Genomic DNA, 20,234 nt, shown 5'->3' on the forward strand with positions numbered 1-20,234 from the left:
GGTCAGAATTCAGCTGCAAAGTCACAAGAGTTAAACTTTAATACTGAGAAATTAATAGCTAAGGGAGGAAATAAAGGATATTGCATTTTATCAAAGAGGAAATGTATGTCTCCCTCTTCCCTGACTCTCAGTCTCAAGAAGGGTCTCAACCCGAAACGTCACCCATTCCTTCTCTCCGGAGATGCTGCCCGTCCCGCTGAGTTACTCCAGCAATTTGTGTCTATCTTCGGTTTAAACCAGCATCTGCATTTCCTTCCTACACAGGAAATGTGTGGATACGTCAAAATTTCAACCTTCAAGTTAAAATTAGTATTTGATGTATCAATTCAGGAAGCCATGTAAATCTTCGAAAATCGGTCAACAATCGTGGCACAACACATAAGACCATAAAACATCGGAGCAGAAATAGGCCATTCAGCCCACCGAATTCGCTCTGCCATTCTGAAACTGAAAGGCAGCAATGATTTACTTACGAATGATTGTGCTTACGTATAGTAACATTTTTACTGAATCGTTTGCAAAAAAATGAATTTCACTGTAACTAAGTACAGTTTTTAGTGTATTGTGACACATTCCTCCTGTGACCACCATTAACATTTTCTGTGACTTGTGCCACAGTCGACCTTCTGTCGGTTCGGACCAGACGGGATAGCCTTCGTTGCCTTCGCGCATCGATGAGCCTTGGGCGCCCAACACCCTGTCTGTCGCCGGTTTGTGGTTTGTCCCTCCTCGGACCACTGTCGGTAGGTACTCACCACTGCTGACCGGGAGCACCCCACAAGCCTTGCCGTTTCAGAGATGCTCTGACCCAGTCGTCTGGCCATAACAATTTGGCCCTTGTCAAAGTCGCTCAGGTCTTTACTCCTGCCCGATTTCTCCTGCATCCTACACATCAACTTCAAGAACTGACTGTTCACTTGCTGCCTAATATATCCCACCCCTTGACAGGTGCCATTGTAACAAGATAACCAATGTTATTCACTTCGCCGGTCAGTGGTCATAATGTTCTGGCTGATCGGTGTATTAACTGGTGCAAAGTAACCTAACATACAATGAAATTCAAACCCGCTTAACTTGAATTATTTGACAATGCAATTTTTTTAACAACAAAGACATGCCTCACTAAGTACGTTGCTTAATATATGGAATAGCCTTTTTTGGTGTGAAAATATGATTCAATGTTTGGAAGCACAAGGTTATGGGAAAACTGTTCACTTTCTTTAAGACATATTCAGTTTGGGGCGGCACGGTGGCGCAGCGGTAGAGTTGCTGCCTTACAGCGCCAGAGACACGGGTTTGATACTGACTGCGGGTGCTGTCTGTACGGAGTTTGTACATTCACCCCTTGACTGCGTGCGTTTTCTCCGGGTGCTCCAGTTTCCACCTACACTCCAAAGACATCCTTGATGGCCTCCTCCTGCACCTATTGTCTATTGTCTATTGTCTATTGACGTACTGGTTTGTAGGTTAGACCTAGACATAGACATAGAAAATAGGTGCAGGAGGAGCCCATTTGGCCCTTCGAGCCAGCACCGCCACTCATTGTGATCATGGCTGATCATCAACAATCAGTAACCCGTGCCTGCCTTCTCCCCATATCCCTTGATTCCACTAGCCCCTAGAGCTCTATCTAACTCAGTTAATAGGTTAATTGGTCTCGGTAAGAATTGTTAATTTTTATTTAGAGATACAGCGCGGAAACAGGCTCTTCGGCCCACCGGGTCCGTGCCGCCCAGCGATCCCCGCACATTAACACTATCCTACACACACTAGGGACATTTTTTTTAACATTTGCCCAGCCAATTAACCTACATACCTGCACGTCTTTGGAGTGTGGGAGGAAACCGAAGATCTCGGAGAAAACCCACGCAGGTCACGGGGAGAACGTACAAACTCCGTACAGACGGCGCCCGTAGTCAGGATCGAACCTGAGTCTCCGGCGTTGCATTCGTTGTAAGGCAGCAACTCTACCGCTGCGCCACCGTGCCGCCCCAAGAGGGTAGGATAGTCCCAGTGTATGGGGTGATCACTGGTCAGTGCGGACGTGGTGGGCTGAAGGGCCTGTTTTCACGCTGTCTCTCGAAACTAAACTAAAATTTATTTAGGTAGATGAACAACAGATAAGAAAAGCTGAAAGTGGAAGAATATCAGGGAAATGTCATTCCAGATGGCAACACCACCTCCGAATAGCCAAAGACAAGGTCAGATTACATTGTTAAAATAAATATTACATGTTAACAACATAAACCAGGCTTTGTCAATGAGCTGTCAAATTTTGATTTGTTCCACTTCTTTCAAGTAGGTTTCTCCAACTAACAAGAAGCAAGTTTTTGAAATACATTCGGAAGGACTAAGAGGATAAACCTTCGATTCAACTTTCAGCTAATAAAGTTAACCAATTGTTCCCTACAATGAAACATAATATGGGTTCTGAAAGCAAACTCAACCAATAATATTCCCCTCAACAAATTCCGCCATTTACTTTTTTATTAATGACTGACCCTCAAATTGTTGAGTAAAAGTAAAGATGTCAATGCCACACTATGGCTTGTTATCCAATTAGCGATTTTAAGGACTGGACCGGAGTGAACCTTGACATTGCGATACTAATTGGAAAGTTCTCCAATGTTTGCAGTCATCTCCTGCAGTTAGAAATGCAGTCATAGAGTCTTGCAGCGTGGAATCAGGCCCTTCGGCCCAACTTGGGACTCCCAACATGCCCCATCTACACTAGTCCCACCTGCCTGCATTTGGGCCATATGCCTCCAAATCTGTCCTATCCAAGTACCCGCCCAAATGTTTTTTAAACGTTGCGATAGATCCTGCCTCAACTACATCCTCCGGCAGCTTATTCCATACACCCACCACCCTGTAAATAAATTGTCCCTCAGATTCCTAAGAAATCTTCCCCCCCCCCCCCCCCCCCACTCACCTTAAACCTATAAATACAAGAGTCTAGGACAAGAAGGCACAGAATTAAAGGACGTACCTTTGCGATAGAAATGAGGAGGAATTTCTTTGGCCAGAGGGTGGTGAATTTGTGGAATTCATCGCCACAGAATGCTGAGGAGGCCAAAGGACCAGTCTCACCACGGCCACTCCCTCTTCTCCCCTCTCCCATCAGGCAAAAGGTACAGAAGTGTGAAAACGCACACCTCCAGATTCAGGGACAGTTTCTTCCCAGCTGTTATCAGACAACTGAACCATCCTACCAACATCTAGAGAGCAGCCCTGAGCTACCATCCACCTCATTGGAGACCCTCGGACTATCTTTGATCGGACTTTACCTTGCGCGAAACGTTATTAATAGACAATAGATGAGGAAAAACTTCAGTCAGAGAGTTGTGAATCTGTGGAATTCACTGCCTCAGAAGGCAGTGGAGGCCAATTCTCTGAATGCATTCAAGAGAGAGCTAGATAGAGCTCTTAAGGATAGCGGAGTCAGGGGGTATGGGGAGAAGGCAGGAACGAGGTACTGATTGAGAATGATCAGCCATTATGACATTGAATGGCGGTGCTGGCTGGAAGGGCCAAATGGCCTCCTCCTGCACCTATTATCTATTATCTATTGAAAGGGTGATGTTTTGGGTCGAGAAGAAGGTCTGAAGTCTGAAGAAAAGTCTCGAGCCGAAACGTCACCCACTCCATCTCTCCAGAGATGCTGCCTGTCCCGCTGAGTTACTCCAGCGCTTTTGTGTCTGCCTGCAGTTCCTTCCCTTCCAACACAGAGAATATAATCCCTGTGCTGGAATAAATAATGTTGATATTAATATAACTGAATGAGTGGTTGATCTAACATTAAGTGGCAAATCAAGGTCGTTGGAAATTAACCATATTCTCTTGCATTCATTCAGAAAGTTTAGCCGGTATTTTCTTGAGATGCGAATGAAATTAAAGGGGAGAAAAAAAAACAGGGGAGATTGTCTGAACGACTCATTACGTTTGGCAAAGCTGCTTTGGAAACTGCTTATAGTAACAGACTGACACTGAAAAGCGATCGCCAAAGTCAGCGATCTTAAATTACAGCGCAATTACCCTGCATTTGAGAGGGAGCAACACTGACAAACAAACCCAAAAGCAAACTCTACCCCGTTAATTAAGCTCGTACACAAGGCAAAACGCCCAGGGAAAAGGCCCATTCGCTGAACTCAATCCGCATCGTGGGCACTCATTTTTATTAGTTTTAATTACTGGGTTCTCAGCTTCGAGATGCAAAAGTTAAATCAACATATCAGCTGTCAGGAACTCTTATAGAGTCTTCTGGAGACAGAATTCTGCCTAGCAAGGCTAAATTACACAAAAACAGGAGAGGAGAAATACGGGAAGGGAGTAATATATGAGAGGACTGTTGCAATTCTATTCCTGCACAACTCTGCTTGGGTCAACTAGGACAGCACAGTGGCGCAGCGGTATAGTTGCTGCCTCACAGCGCCAGAGACCCGGGTTCCATCCTGACGATGGGTGCTCTCTGTACGGAGTTTGTATGTTCTCCCCATGACCACATAGGTGTTTTCTTGGTTCCCCCCCCTACTTTCGAAAGATGTACCGGTTTGTAGTTTAAATGGCTTGGTATAATTGTAAATTGTCCCCAGTGTGTGTTAATAATATGCGGGGATCGTTGGTCGGCATGGACTTGGTGGGTCGAAGGGCCTGTTTCTACTGCGCTGCATCTCTAAACTAAACTAACCAACTTTGCTTGGGTCACCTCGGGCGACACGGTGGCGCAGCGGTAGAGTTGCTGCCTCACAGCGCCAGAGACCCGGGTGCCATCCTGACTACGGGTGCTGTCTGTACGGAGTTTGTACGTTCTCCCTGTGACCACATGGGGTTCCTCCAGGTGCTCGGGTTTCCTCCCACATTCTAAAGACGCACAAGTCAGTGTAGGAGAGTACGAGTGTTCGTAGTCGGTGGGCCGAAGGGCCTGTTTCCACACTGTAGCTCTAAACTAAACTGAAGTAAACGAAACTTTGGCCGGCGTCAATTGCAAAAGTCAGAACACTTTACAACACTTTACAAGGCGGCACGGTGGCGCAGCGGTAGAGTTGCTGCCTTACAGCGAATGCAGCGCCGGAGACTCAGGTTCGATCCCGACTATGGGCGCCGTCTGTACGGAGTTTGCACGTTCTCCCTGTGACCTGCGTGGGTTTTCTCCGAGATCTTCGGTTTCCTCCCACACTCCAAAGACGTACAGGTATGTAGGTTAATTGACTGGGTAAATATAAAAATTGTCCCTAGTGTGTGTAGGATAGTGTTAATGTGCGGGGATCGCTGGGCGGCGCGGACTTGGTGGGCCGAAGGGCCTGTTTCCGCGCTGTATCTCTAAATCTAAAAAATCTAAATCTAAACTTCAACAACCCTGCATGGCCATAGAATGCAGAAAAAGGGGTGTGTAAGGCACAATAGACAATAGACAATAGGTGCAGGAGTAGGCCATTCAGCCCTTCGAGCCAGCACCGCCATTCAATGCGATCATGGCTGATCACTCTCAATCAGTACCCCGTTCCTGCCTTCTCCCCATACCCCCTCACTCCGCTATCCTTAAGAGCTCTATCCAGCTCTCTCTTGAAAGCATCCAATGAACTGGCCTCCACTGCCTTCTGAGGCAGAGAATTCCACACCTTCACCACTCTCTGACTGAAAAAGTTCTTCCTCATATCCGTTCTAAATGGCCTACCCCTTATTCTTAAACTGTGGCCCCTTGTTCTGGACTCCCCCAACTGCCTCTAATGTGTCCAATCCCCTAATTATCTTATATGTTTCAATAAGATCCCCCCTCATCCTTCTAAATTCCAGTGTATACAAGCCCAATCGCTCCAGCCTTTCAACATACGACAGTCCCGCCATTCCGGGAATTAACCTAGTGAACCTACGCTGCACGCCCTCCATAGCAAGAATATCCTTCCTCAAATTTGGAGACCAAAACTGCACACAGTACTCCAGGTGCGGTCTCACCAGGGCCCGGTACAACTGTAGAAGGACCTCTTTGCTCCTATACTCAACTCCTCTTGTTATGAAGGCCAACATTCCATTGGCTTTCTTCACTGCCTGCTGTACCTGCATGCTTCCTTTCATTGACTGATGCACCAGGACACCCAGATCTCGTTGAACTCCCCCTCCTCCTAACTTGACACCATTCAGATAATAATCTGCCTTTCTATTCTTACTTCCAAAGTGAATAACCTCACACTTATCTACATTAAACTGCATCTGCCATGTATCCGCCCACTCACACAACCTGTCCAAGTCACCCTGCAGCCTTATTGCATCTTCCTCACAATTCACACTACCCCCCAGCTTAGTATCATCTGCAAATTTGTTAATGGTACTTTTAATCCCTTCGTCTAAGTCATTAATGTATATCGTAAATAGCTGGGGTCCCAGCACCGAACCTTGCGGTACCCCACTGGTCACTGCCTGCCATTCCGAAAGGGACCCATTTATCCCCACTCTTTGCTTTCTGTCTGTCAACCAATTTTCTATCCATGTCAGTACCCTACCCCCAATACCATGTGCCCTAATTTTGCCCACTAATCTCCTATGTGGGACCTTGTCGAAGGCTTTCTGAAAGTCGAGGTACACCACATCCACTGACTACACAAATGCCAAGTCACCTAAGCTAAACTAAACGTTTATTGCGGGCGGATAAACGATGAAAAACGACAAAAAGTAGGCACGAGGAACTGAAGATGCTGGTTTACAAAAACAGGTTACCGCTGCAGTAACTCAGCGGGCCAGGCAGCATCTCTGGAGATTACAGATAGGTGACATAGAACATGGAACAATACAGCGCAGGAACAGGCCCTTCGGCCCACAATGTCTGTGCCGAATATGATACCAAGACCAACTCTCATCTACCTGCAAATCCACCTCCCTTCCCTGCATATCCATGTGCCTATCCAAAAGTCTCCTAAATGCCACTACCGTACCCGCCTCCACCGCCTCCACTGGCAGCGTGTTCCAGGCACCCACCACCCTCTTGCCCCACACATCTCCTTTAAACTTTGCCCCTCTCACCCCAAAGCTATGGTTTATGGTCCATCCCCGGGAAAAATGTTCTGACTGTCTACCCAGTCTATGCCCGGCCTGAAACGTTGCCCACTCGTTCTCCCGAGATGTTGCCTGACCAGCTGAGTATCTCCAGCACCTTGTGTTTTTCTTTTGTAAACCATAACATTAGACATATTCCAACATTAAATTCCCAGGTTACGTTGTTTTAAAAAAAAAAAATATGAGAGGTTTGACTCTAAAGATAACTTGAGAAGATAATTTTTGCATGGAACAAGACTAATCGGGAATTAATACGATCACTTCCTCTGCCTGAAGGCAAGAAGGATGGAGTGGTATGTGGGGAAAGAGATGTTCACAACAATCTATTGTCATGGAAGATAGGCACAAAATGCTGGAGTAACCCAGCGGGACAGGGCATTGTGAGTCTATCTTCCGTGTAAACCAGCGGCTGTAGTTCCTTCCTACACACTCCATTGTCATGAATATACAGAGCACGAGATCTTGTCCAACTCCCCTTTTAGTGTCAATATCGCGGGCGGCGTGGACGTCGGAAGCTCGCAGGCCCCTGGGTGGGGGCCGACATCGGGAGCTCCGGCATCGGCAGCGTCTTCGCCCGCCCCGGATCGCGGGGCTTGGGTCGGCCCGCCGCGGACCTTTCACCGTCCGGCGCGGCCTGGAATAGGCCGCGGGATTTTTCTCTGCCCGGCGGGGGCTTCAATGTCGGGAGCCACGACCGCCCCGACGTGCAGCGGCAGCGTCTTCGCCCGCCCCGGATCGTGGGGCTTGGGTCGGCCCGCTGCGGACCTTTCACCGTCCGGCACGGCCTGGATACGTGGCAACTACAACAGCCTGACCGCGGGAGAAGACGGCAGGGGAAGAGAAAAGACATTCTGGCCTTCCATCACAGAGAGGAGGTGACTGGAGGAGACTCACTGTGATGGATGTTTCTTTTTTTTGTTTTGTGTTGGTTTGTGGTTGTGTAATTGCTTATTTTATTGCTCTTATTGTTGGACTGTGGGTGACAAAATCTCATCCAAAAGACTTGTTTTTTTTGGATGACAATAAAGGTAATTCTGATTCTGATTCTGATTAGTTCAGTTCAGTGTAGTTTATGGTCACGTGCACCGAGGTACAGTGAAAAGCTTTTGTTGCGCACTAACCAGTCAGTGGAAAGACATTACATGATTACAATCGAGTCGTCCACAGTGTACAGATAAGCGAATAACGTTTAGTGCACGATAAAGCCAGTAAAGTTCGATCAAAGATAGTCTGAGGGTGTCCGATGAGGTAGATAGTAGTTCAGGACTGCTCTCTGGTTGTGGTAGGATGGTTCAGTTGCCTGATAACAACTGGGATGAAACTTTTGTACCTTTAGCCCGATGGGAGAGGGGAACTTGTACTGTAACTGATATTTTTAATACAATTTCCACTACAAGTATTCCATCAGCTGCCTCACTTTCTGTCGGGACAGTTGTTGAACATTGAGATAAATCTCAACAGCAGTACCAATGCAGTTATAGATCAGCTTTCATACATCATTATTACAACTTCAAGAACATTTCTCATTGGTGAATGTTTGTGAGTGGAATGGTTTAATTGAGTTGCTTTACGCAGTGATACTCTGCTTACCTTGTGGGCTAAAGACATGTGCTTGCCATAGCGAAAGGCCATCTCCTGAAGGGCAGTGTCGTGCTTGGCTAGTTGCATTGCCCCCTGGCAACACTTGGCCAGCAGAGCTCCGTGAGATAGAAACGTCCGCTTCTCCCACTTGGTCATCGGGATGTCATCTGTTACCTCCTCCTGAGAGTGAACATAATCAATGTTCATTGCCACAACATTGTAAATGAGCCGAGAAACACAACTCTACGCTCTGGACCAACACAGTGAATGGCGGTGCTGGCTCGAAGGGCCGAATGGCCTACTCCTGCACCTATTGTCTATTGGTCAAAAAGGCTTTTGGCACATTTATACAGGTACATGGATAGGGCAAAAGCAGGCAGGTAGGACTAGTGTAGATGGGACATGTTGGTTGGTATGGGCAAGTTGGGCCAAAAGGCCTCTTTCTGCGCTATGTGACTCTATAACGCCCCAACTTCTTTACTCGATACCCTGTCTGATGACGGCCAATGTGCAAATGAAAATGAGGTAGTGAGGGAGGGGAGAAGAGGTGGAACAGGTGCATATGCAGGAAGGAACTACAGATACTGAAGATTGATACAAAGTGATGGAGTAACTCAGCGGGTCAGGTTGCATCTCTGGAGAAAAGGAATGGTTGATGTTTTGGGTCGGAACATTTCTTCAGACTGAAAGTGGAGGTTGGGAGAGGGGGGGGTTAGCACACTTGAGAAAAGGCCAGAACAAATCAGGGCTGGCAACAGATGACCTCAGGAAGGATGGCATCTATAATGGCCCATTGTTGGCTGGGGAAAGTGTGATAACAAAAGGGATACAAGGATGTGAACAGTGGAACTGGTAGGACAACTAAGGGATGACCTGTGTGGACAGGTGGGAGTGGAAAAAGACAAGATTCAAGAGTGTTGTATTGTCATATGTCCCAGATAGAACAATGAAGTTCTTACTTGCAGAAGCACAACAGAATATGTAAACATAGTACACTGTAAACAACATGGGAAAAAAAAGTTCAGTGCGTATATATTCACGTTGTGTGTGTTTGTATACACTCTGAACTTAAAAAAAAAATATATATATATACATATAATTATATATTTACACACGCATACATACACATACAAACAAACAATAATAGTGCAATAATAGTCTATGTAGTTCAGAGCTTATTTGGAGGTTGCATTGTTTAATAGCCTGATGGCTGTAGGGAAAAAGTTGCTCCTGAACCTGGATGTCACAGTTTTCAGGCTCCTGTACGTTCTTCCCGATGGTGGGGGTGAAATGAGAACATGGCCAGGGTGGTGTGTGTCTCTGGTGATGCTGGCTGACTTTTTGAGGCAGCAACTCGTGTGGATCCCTTCGATGGTGGGGAGGTCAGTACCCAAAGAAGACAGATGTATGGGAAATATATTTTCTTCTCTCGGCTGATGTAATATTTAATTTGGTTATGCATTTAAAATTATTTGCTTTCCTGGTGGATAGACTTTCTGTGTGATTATTTAATGGGCTTTTAAGAAAATTAACAATGAATCTTTCACACACAAAGCTGCAAGATCATCTTCCCGATGAATTTGTATCTGATTGTATATAACGAGGTACATATTCAATCTTTTATTTTTATTTTTCCATAAGTTATATTTTATTGGAATCATCTATGAATTATAAACTAAATTCACAATTGGCACAACGACGTGAAATACAAGTCAAGGAGTGCACACTGCAAAAGCAAGTTATTTAATTTCATCTCCCATATCCGCATTTGAACACACAACCAACTTTAGTTTAATTTAGAGAAACAGCGCGGAAACAGGCCCTTTGGCCCACCGAATCTGCACGGACCAGAGATCCCCACATATTAACACCACCCTACACACAATGGGGACAATTTTACATTAGTTTAGAGATACAGTGCGGAAACAGGCCCCAACGGCACATCGAGTCCACACCAGCCGGCAATCCCCGCACCTTAACATTATCCCACACTAGGGACAATTTATAAATTGACAGAAACTGTCAATTATAGAAACTTACAAAATTCTCAAGGGGTTGGACAGGCTAGATGCAGGAAGATTGTTCCCGATGTTGGGGAAGTCCAGAACAAGGGGTCACAGTTTAAGGATAAGGGGGAAGTCTTTTAGGACCGAGATGAGAAAGTTTTTTTTCACAGAGAGTGGTGAATCTGTGGAATTCTCTGCCACAAGAGGTAGTTGAGGCCAGTTCATTGGCTATATTTAAGAGGGAGTTAGATGTGGCCCTTGTGGCTAAAGGGATCAGGGGGTATGGGGAGAAGGCAGGTACGGGATACTGAGTTGGATGATCAGCCATGATCATATTGAATGGCGGTGCAGGCTCAAAGGGCCGAATGGCCTACTCCTGCACCTATTTTCTATGTTTCTATGACACCAAGCCAATTAATCTACAAACCCGTACGTCTTTGGAGAGTGGGAGGAAACTAAAGTTCTCGGAGAAAACCCACGCAGGTCAAGAGGAGTAGAACGTGCAAACTCCGTAAAGACAGCACCCGTAGTGGGGATCGAACCCGCATCTCTGGCGCTGTGAGAGCTGTAAGGCAGCGACTCTACCGCTGCGCCACCAGCAGAGGCCCACACCCACCTTGGCCACACTCTCATTTCACTCCTGCCATTGGAGACGGTGGCCAAAAATCATTGGACAGGGAAACAGATTTAAAGTTTCAGGTCTGAGATCTTTTGTCAGAATATTCCAACAAAGAGTCACTGAGGCGAAACATTAAATGTTTTCTCTCCACAGATGCTGCCTGACCTCTTGAGTGTTTCCCGCAGTTTTGGTTTTTACAGCTTTCCAACAGCTGCAGTTTTCTGATTTTCATTCGTTGTTCACATTCCTCCCCAACCCCCCCCCCCCCCCCCCCCCACCACCCACCGTACAATTTAAAAATTCTGATGAAAGGTCAGAATTTGAAGAGTTGGTTGCTCATATTCACTGACTGAAAAGTTAACTGTTTGGCTCCCTGTAGATGCAGCCTGTCTAGATTCTGCACCATGGTTCCCTTCTCTTGTTGCACTGTATGTCGTACTCTAGTATGAAGAAAGACACAAAGTGCTGCACTAACTCAGCAGGCCAGGCAGCATCTGAGGAGAACATGGATAGGTGATAGAGTCATAGATTGATACAGTGTGGAAACAGGCCCTTCGGCCCAACTCGCCCACACTGGCCAACAATGTCCCAGCTACCCTAGACCCACTTGCCTGCGCTTGGTCCATAACGCTCCAAACCCGTCCTATCCATGCACCTGTCCAACTGTTTCTTAAACGATGGGATAGTCCCAGCCTCAACTACCTCCTCTGGCAGCTTGTTCCATACACCCACCACCCTCTGTGTGAAAAAAGTTACCCCTCGGATTCCTATTAAATCTTTTTCCCCTTCACCTTGAACCTATGTCTTCTGGTCCTCGATTCCCCTTCTCTGGGTAAAAGACTCTGTGCATCTACCCGATCTATTCCTCTCATGATTTTGTACACCTCTATAAGATCGCCCCTCATCCTCCTGCGCTCCATGGAATAGAGACCCGGCCTGCTCAACCTCTCCCTACAGCTCACACCCTCTGGTCCTGGCAACATCTTCGTAAATCTTCTCTGAACCCTTTCAGAAGGGTGATGTTTCGAGTCGAGACCCTACTTCCTCAGGATGCATCATCTACAACAGGGAGCACATTGACTGGTTGCATCACAGCCTGGTTCAGCAACTCAAACGCCCAGGAACGAAGGTGATGACAAAAGGTTTGTGCACACTGCCCGGCTCATCACGGGTACTGACCTCCCCACCATCATAGAGATCTACAAGAGTCGCTGCCTCAAAAAGGCAGCCAGCATCACCAGAGACCCACACCACCCTGGCCACGCTCTCATTTCACCCCCGCCATCAGGAAGAAGGTACAGGAGCCTGAAAACTGTAACATCCAGGTTTAGGAGTAGCTTCTTCCAAGCTATTAAACACCACAACCTCCAAATAAGCTCTGCACGACATGGACGGGTGATAGACACAAAACGTTAGAGTAACTCAGCGGGCCAGGCAGCATCTTTGGAAGAAAGGAACAGGTGACGTTTCGGGTCTAGACCCTTATTCAGACTGAGAGTCAGGGGAGGGTAAACTAGAGGTATGAAAAGGTACAGAACAAATCAGAGCAGGCACCGATGATCAAAGAGCCAACAAGGGTCCATTGTTGGCTGTGGCGGAGGTGAAAACGATGGGATACGAACAGTAAAACAGCAGGATGACTAGGATGGGGGGAGGGACGGAGAGAGGAGGAATGCAAGGGTTAGTTGGTTAGAGAAATCAACATTCATACCACTGGGGGTGTAAGCTGCCCAAGTGTAATATGAGGTGCAGTTCCTCCAATTTACGTGTGGCCTCAGTCTGACAGAGTGGAGGAGGCCCAGGACAGAAAGTTCAGTGTGGGAATGGGAAGGGGAGTTAAAATCTTTGGCAACCAGAAGATTGAAACATATAAGATAATTAGGGGATTGGACACATTAGAGGCAGGAAACATGTTCCCAATGTTGGGGGAGTCCAGAACAAGGGGCCACAGTTTAAGAATAAGGGGTAGGCCATTTAGAACGGAGATGGGGAAGAACTTTTTCAGTCAGAGAGTGGTGAAGGTGTGGAATTCTCTGCCTCAGAAGGCAGTGGAGGCCAGTTCGTTGGATGCTTTCAAGAGAGAGCTGGATCGAGCTCTTAAGGATAGCGGAGTGAGGGGGTATGGGGAGAAGGCAGGAACGGGGTACTGATTGAGAGTGATCAGCCATGATCGCATTGAATGGCGGTGCTGGCTCGAAGGGCTGAATGGCCTCCTCCTGCACCTATTGTCTATTGTCTATTGTCTATTGCGTAGGTGGACTGAGCATCGGTGTTCAGCGAAACAATCGACTAGACTGCGCTTAGTCTCGCTGGTATATAGAATTCCAAAGATTTAATACAATCTGAGGGGCAACGGGTACATGAAATGAGCTGCCAGAGGAGGTAGTTGAGGCAAACCTGGAGGCATTATTTTACGGAGTGCGATGTTTACATATTCTGTTGTGCGGCTGCAAGTAAGAATTTAATTGATCCGTATCGAGACATATGACAATAAAACACTCTTGACTCTCTCTCTTGATTAGAAATATAGAAACATTAAAAAAATAGCTGCAGGAGTAGGCCATTTGGCCCTTCGAGCCAGCAGCGCCATTCATTGTGATCATGGCTGATCATCCACAATCAGTAACCTGTGCCTGCCTTCTCCCCATATCCCTTGATTCCACTAGCCCCTAGAGCTCTATCGAACTCTCTTTTAAATCCATCCAGTGAATTGGCCTCCACTGCCTTCTGTGGCAGAGAATTCCACAAATTCACAACTCTCTGAGGGAAAAAGTATTTTCCCACCTCAGATTTAAATGGCCTCTCCTTTATTCTTAGAATGCAATTAGATTGCAATCATCTATGGATGAACGTGGATAATACGTAATCCCCGTGACAATCATAAACCGATACCTCTGCCACCCCTGCTGAGTATTCCCAACAGTTTCTGTTTTTATATTAGATTTCCAGCTCCTTCCTTCCCAATTTATTTAGTTTCAATTATATACAATCTTTTTCTCATTGTTTACGTGGAATGTGAGGATTTAGTTTTAATACTTTACACAGAGAGGAGGCCGAGAAGAGATCTTATAGAACTGTATAAGATCAGGAGGGGAACAGATAGAGTAGATGCACAAAGTATTTTACCCAGAGTAGGAGAATCAGGAACCAGATGACATAAGTTTAAGGTGAGAGGGGAACGATTTAAACAATAGACAATAGACAATAGGTGCAGGAGGAGGCCATTCGGCCCTTCGAGCCAGCACCGCCATTCAATGTGATCATGGCTGATCATTCTCAATCAGTACCCCGTTCCTGCCTTCTCCCCATACCCCCTGACTCCGCTATCCTTAAGAGCTCTATCTAGCTCTCTCTTGAATGCATTCAGAGAATTGGCCTCCACTGCCTTCTGAGGCAGAGAATTCCACAGATTCACAACTCTCTGATTAAAAAAGTTTTTCCTTCTAAATGGCCTACCCCTTATTCTTAAACTGTGGCCCCTTGTTCTGGAGTCCCCCAACATTGGGAACATGTTTCCTGCCTCTAACGTGTCCAATCCCTTAATAATCTTATACGTTTCAATAAGATCTCCTCTCATCCTTCAAAATTCCAGTGTATACAAGTCTAGTCGCTCCAGTCTTTCAACATATGACAGTCCCGCCATTCTAGGAATTAACCTAGTAAACCTACGCTGCACGCCTTCAATAGCAAGAATATCCTTCCTCAAATTTGGAGACCAAAACAGCACACAGTACTCCAGGTGCGGTCTCACTAGGGCCCTGTAATAGAAATCTGAGGGGAAACTTTATTAGTTTAGTTTAGTTTAGTTTATTGTCACGTGTACCGAGGTACAGTGAAAAGCTTTTGTTGCGTGCTAACCAGCCAGCGGAAAGACAATACATGATTACAATCGAGCCATTCACAGTGTATAGATACATGATAGGGGAATAACGTTTAGTGCAAGGTAAAGCCAGTAAAATCCGATTAAAGATAGTTCGAGGGACTACAAAGAGGTAGATAGTAGTTGAGGACCGCTCTCTGGTTGTGGTCGGCTGGTTCAGTTGCCTGCTAACAGCTGGGAAGAAACTTCCCCTGAAGCTGGAGGCATGCGTTTTCACACTTCTGTAACTTTTGCCCGATGGTGACAGAAGATGGTGGGCATATGGAATGAGCTGCCAGAGGAGGTAGTAGCGGCAGATACTATAATAACATTAAAAATAAATTTGGACAGGTCCACAGACAGGAAAGGTCTCGACCTGAAATGTCACCCATTCCTTCTCTCCAGAGATGCTGCCTGACCCGCTGAGTTACTCCAGCATTTTGTGTCTACCTAAGGTTTTAATGGATATGGGCCAAACACAGGCAGGTGGGACTTGTGTAGATGCGGCTTAGTCGGCATGGACAGGTTGGGCTGAAGGGCCTGTTTCCGTGCTGTGTGGCTCCGTAACGTGCACGACATTCCTCAAATAGTTCATGCATTTGCAAAACGAAACTGAACAAAAAAATTAAAATTACCTCATCAAATTCAGAATTTTCGTAATAAACACCTTGAACTAAGTCTCCAATTGCACTTGATACAAGTTCCACGACCTGCAGAAAGAAAGAAGGACACCATAGATAGTCATAGAGTGATACGGTGTGGAAACAGGCCCTTCGGCCCAACTCGCCCACACCGGCCAACAATGTCCCAGCTACACTAGCCCCACCTGCCTGCAGAAGGCAGTGGAGGCCAGTTCGTTGGATGCTTTCAAGAGAGAGCTGGATCGAGCTCTTAATGATAGCAGAGTCAGGGGGTATGGGGAGAAGGCAGGAACGGGGTACTGATTGAGAATGATCAGCCATGATCACATTGAATGGTGGTAGCCGAATGGCCTCCTCCTGCACCTATTGTCTATTGTCTATTGTTTACTGCCTGCGCTTGGTCCACAACCCTCCAAACCCGTCCTATCCATGTACCTGTCCAACTGTTTCTTAAACGATGGGATAGTCCCAGGCTCAACTACCTCCTCTGGCAGCTTGTCCCATACACCCACCACCCTCTGTGTGAAAACGTTACCCCTCGGATTCCTATTAAATTACCATTTAGTCTCAAGAAGACAGTCTCTTTTACTCACGGAAATTCTACATGGACTCACTTATTTGTATATGACAATCACAATCCATTGAACATACTCCACTTCCACCATACGATACGATACGATAGAACTTTATTTATCTCAGGAGGGAAATTAATTCCAGCAATCATATCTTACATTGTTTTCATTCAAAACCCTGGTAGTTAAGTCCCCAATCTTTTGTTCGAAAGATTAACAATTGCCAAGAGCACCTCACACAAAGTGAATCACTATATAAAATTACGACGTGATATGATCAATTTTATTCCTTCCTTAATTTCAGAGAGTACAACTAGTAATGGAATGTGCCAGCTTACGAACGGATTGAATTAATATTATTAATCGTAAATAATAGTCATAGAGTGAAACAGTGTGGAAACAGGCCCTTCGGCCCAACTTGCCCACACCGGCCATCAATGTCCCAGCTATACTAGTCCCACCTGCCTGCGCTTGGTCCATATCCCCCCCAAACCTGTCCTATCCATGTGCCTGTCTAACTGTTTCTTAAACTATGGGATAGTCACAGCCTCAACTATCTCCCCTGGCAGCTTGTTCCATACACCCACCACCCTCTGTGTGAAAAGGTTACCCCTCGGATTCCATATAAATCTTTTCCCCTTCACTTTGAGCCTATGTCCTCTGGTCCTCGATTCCCCTACTCTGGGCAAGAGACTCTGCATGTACCCGATTTATTCCTCTCATGATTCTGAACAGTTAAATTAATATAAAAAGGTTTGAAGGTTTAAAGGTTTAGGTTTAAAAGGTTTAATAGTTTAGGTTTAAAATGTTATGGGCCAAATGCAAGCAAATGGGACTAGTTTAAATGGGGCATTGTGGTCGGCATGCATGAGGTGGGCCGAAAGGCCTGTTTCCATGCTGCATGACTATAAATAAATCTGAAAACAAATCAGAGCTCGGCTACCTTTATTAATAAGGATTTTAAACAGCTTAATTTGCGTCACATCAATACCGAATCAAGTGGATTTTTTAACTAATCATGCCTTATGCATATTTCTTTTGAACTTAGTTTCACCATTTGATGCACATACTGGATTGTCACTGGGAAAACAATCTGGTAGTGTCATGTCACAGAATAGGCAAGTGGGTAACTTTAACGTTTCTGCCTTTTTACATATAAACAAGGTTCATGTCATAGTCATAGGGTCGTAGAGCATGGAAACAGGCACTTTGGCCCAAATCGCCCATGCCGACCAAAATGCCCCATCTACATTAGTCCTACCTGCCCACATTTGGCCCATATCCCTCTCAACCTGGAGACAACGAACGGCAGATGCTGGTTTATGCAAGAGGACAAGAAACAGTAACTCTGTGGTATTTATTCACAAAATGCTGGAGTAACTCAGCAGGTCAGGCAGCATCTCGGGAGAGAAGGAATGGGTGACGTTTCGGGTCGAGACCCTTCTTCAGACTGAAGAAGGGTCTCGACCCGAAATGTCACCCATTCCTTCTCTCCCAAGATGCTGCCTGACCTGCTGAGTTACTCCAGCATTTTGTGAATAAAGACCTTCGATTTGTACCAGCATCTGCAGTTATTTTCTTACATCAACTCAGACAGCAGCTCTAGAGAATATGGATAGGTGGTGTTTCGGGTCGAGGCCCTTCTTCAGACTGAACTTTAGACTTTAGACAGAGCAGAATCAGGGTCTTCAGCCCACCGAGTTCACGCCGACCGCCAATCACCCCGTACGCTAGCACTATCCTACACACTTGGGACCATTTACGATTTTACCGAAGCCAATTAACGTACAAACCTGTACTTCTTTGGAATGTGGGAGGAAACCGGAATGGCTGGAGAATATCCAGGCTGTCACAGGGAGAATGTACGAGCCCAGTGCAGACAGCACCCATAAGTGCTGAACTATTAAACCCGGGTCTCTGGTGCTGTAATGCAGCAACTCTACCGCTGTGCAGCCCCAAACGGTCTCGAAGAAGGGTTGCCGTCGGCAAGTTGGACCGAAGGGCCTGATTCCGTGCCGTACGACTATGACTCTCTGACTCTATCTGAAGAAGGATCCCGACCTGAATCGTCACCTACCCGTGTTCTCCAGAGACGCTGCCTGACCCGCACTCTGCGTCCCACTAAGCCTCTTCTTGCAAACCACAACACACATCTCATATTCGATTCCCCTTCTCTGGGTAAAAGACTCTGTGCATCTACCCGATCTAATCCTCTCATGATTTTGTACACCTGTATAAGACCACCCCTCATCCTCCTGCGCTCCATGGAATAGAGACCCGGCCTACTCAACCACTCCCTGCAGCTCACGCCCTCTAGTCCTGGCAACATCCCCGTAAATCTTCTCTGAACCCTTTCAGAAGGGCGATGTTTCGAGTCGAGACCCTACTTCCTCAGGATGCATCATGTACAACAGGGAGCACATTGACTGGTTGCCTCACAGCCTGGTTCACCTACCCGTGTTCTCCAGAGACACTGCCTGACTCTGCGTCCCTCTAAGCCTCTTCTTGTGAACCACAATATGCATCTTTCACCAGCAACCTGGTCCATTTAGTTAAAAAGAAAACCCATTGCAGTGCACTGTTGCGCAGTGTGAAAACAGCAAGTGTTATAATTAAAAGCAGAAATATTAATTGTGCAACAAATTCACTTCGACCAACACCACTGTCAGCAACTCTGCGCTGATACTTTATATATATATTTTTAAACTCTTTCCCCCTTGAATCCAGAAGGTTTAAGTTTGGAGTCCAGAGTAAACACGGTTCTTAATCAGTCGTGTTGCCCTTTGAGTAACCCGATCCTTGAGGAAATATATGTAGCAACCCGAGCTGTTGCGGTAACCCAAGGACAATGGCCCTACAGTGTTACCAGATGTGTTGTGTTATTTAACATGGGAATAGAGAAAATGCAGTTTTTTTGGAAAGTATCAGATAAGCCCCATTCCCAAATCCGAATAGATTGAGTATCGCCAACAGGTCTATGAAGGGGAGTAACCTGACTCCCAGCCACGGATTGCGTTACAGTTCATGCAGGCTACATCCCAAGATTCCTCTGATGGCTGAGATACATAATACAAATCAATCAGTCGCAAAAAAATGTTATGGTTTGTGAAACGGTCTGTGCCGAGAGACTGGCAGATCAACAGCCAGTGGTAATACGAAGAGGAATTCACCAAGACACCAAGCCCTGTTCCAAATGTCAAAGTGATAGCATGAACTTCTAACAATGCACTGAGCTGTGGATAACTAGCTATTTTCTGCCTTCGCCGTAACACGAGATGCCGCACAATGCAAGCTGAGACCTTGTCCTCCTTCAGCAATGATTCTGGCCAGCGTGAGAGAAGCCAACTTTTTTTAAAAAACTAAAGAACAAGGGAACGAAATTAAACGAAAGCAAGATCAACAGAAGTAAAATTGTAGATTTTATCACTCAGCTAGTCATTGTCAGAATTTGCACCGTGTCAGAACAATTGAGAATTTAATTACAATACGTTATAAACACGGGCATGCCTAACGCTCTTACCAAACTCCCAAGAGTTTAGAGATACAACGTGGAAACAGGCCCTTCGGCCTACCGAGTCCACGCCGACCAGGCTCAGGCCAGGCTCAAAACCTATTTCTACTCCCTAGCGTTTGGGGCCCTCTGAGGGGGCGCTGTGAACTGTTTATGTATGTGCTGTTATGTTTGTGTGCCATTGTATGTTCGTTTCTTAGTACCTGAACTGATGTACAGCACTTTGGTCAACGTGGGTTGTTTTTAAATGTGCTATACAAATAAAATTGACTTGACTTGACCAGCGATCACCCGTACACTAGTAGTGTAAGAAAATAACTGCAGATGCTAGTACAAATCGAAGATATTTATTTCACAAAATGCAGGTCAGGCAGCATCTCAGGAGAGAAGGAATGGGT

General features: G+C 46.1%; 1 protein-coding gene across 3 annotated transcripts in view; it reads right to left on the reverse strand.

Moving 5' to 3' along the window:
- Positions 1–20,234, reverse strand: part of pdss2 (prenyl (decaprenyl) diphosphate synthase, subunit 2) — a 169,768-nt gene that overhangs the window by 22,963 nt on the left and 126,571 nt on the right. For all 3 annotated transcript variants that reach the window (XR_013547322.1, XM_078400251.1, XM_078400252.1), the window contains exons 5-7: positions 15,748–15,822; positions 8,638–8,808; positions 1–13 (exon numbers count right to left, since the gene is read on the reverse strand). The exon at positions 1–13 is cut by the window's left edge and continues 119 nt beyond it. Coding sequence is in view for 2 of the 3 variants with exons in the window: in XM_078400251.1 (XP_078256377.1) it covers positions 1–13; positions 8,638–8,808; positions 15,748–15,822 (259 nt within the window). In the remaining variant the exon portion in view is untranslated. The remainder of the gene's footprint in view (positions 14–8,637; positions 8,809–15,747; positions 15,823–20,234) is intronic.

Source organism: Rhinoraja longicauda, chromosome 5, assembly GCF_053455715.1.
Source record: "Rhinoraja longicauda isolate Sanriku21f chromosome 5, sRhiLon1.1, whole genome shotgun sequence".
Taxonomy (NCBI): Eukaryota; Metazoa; Chordata; class Chondrichthyes; order Rajiformes; family Arhynchobatidae; genus Rhinoraja; species Rhinoraja longicauda.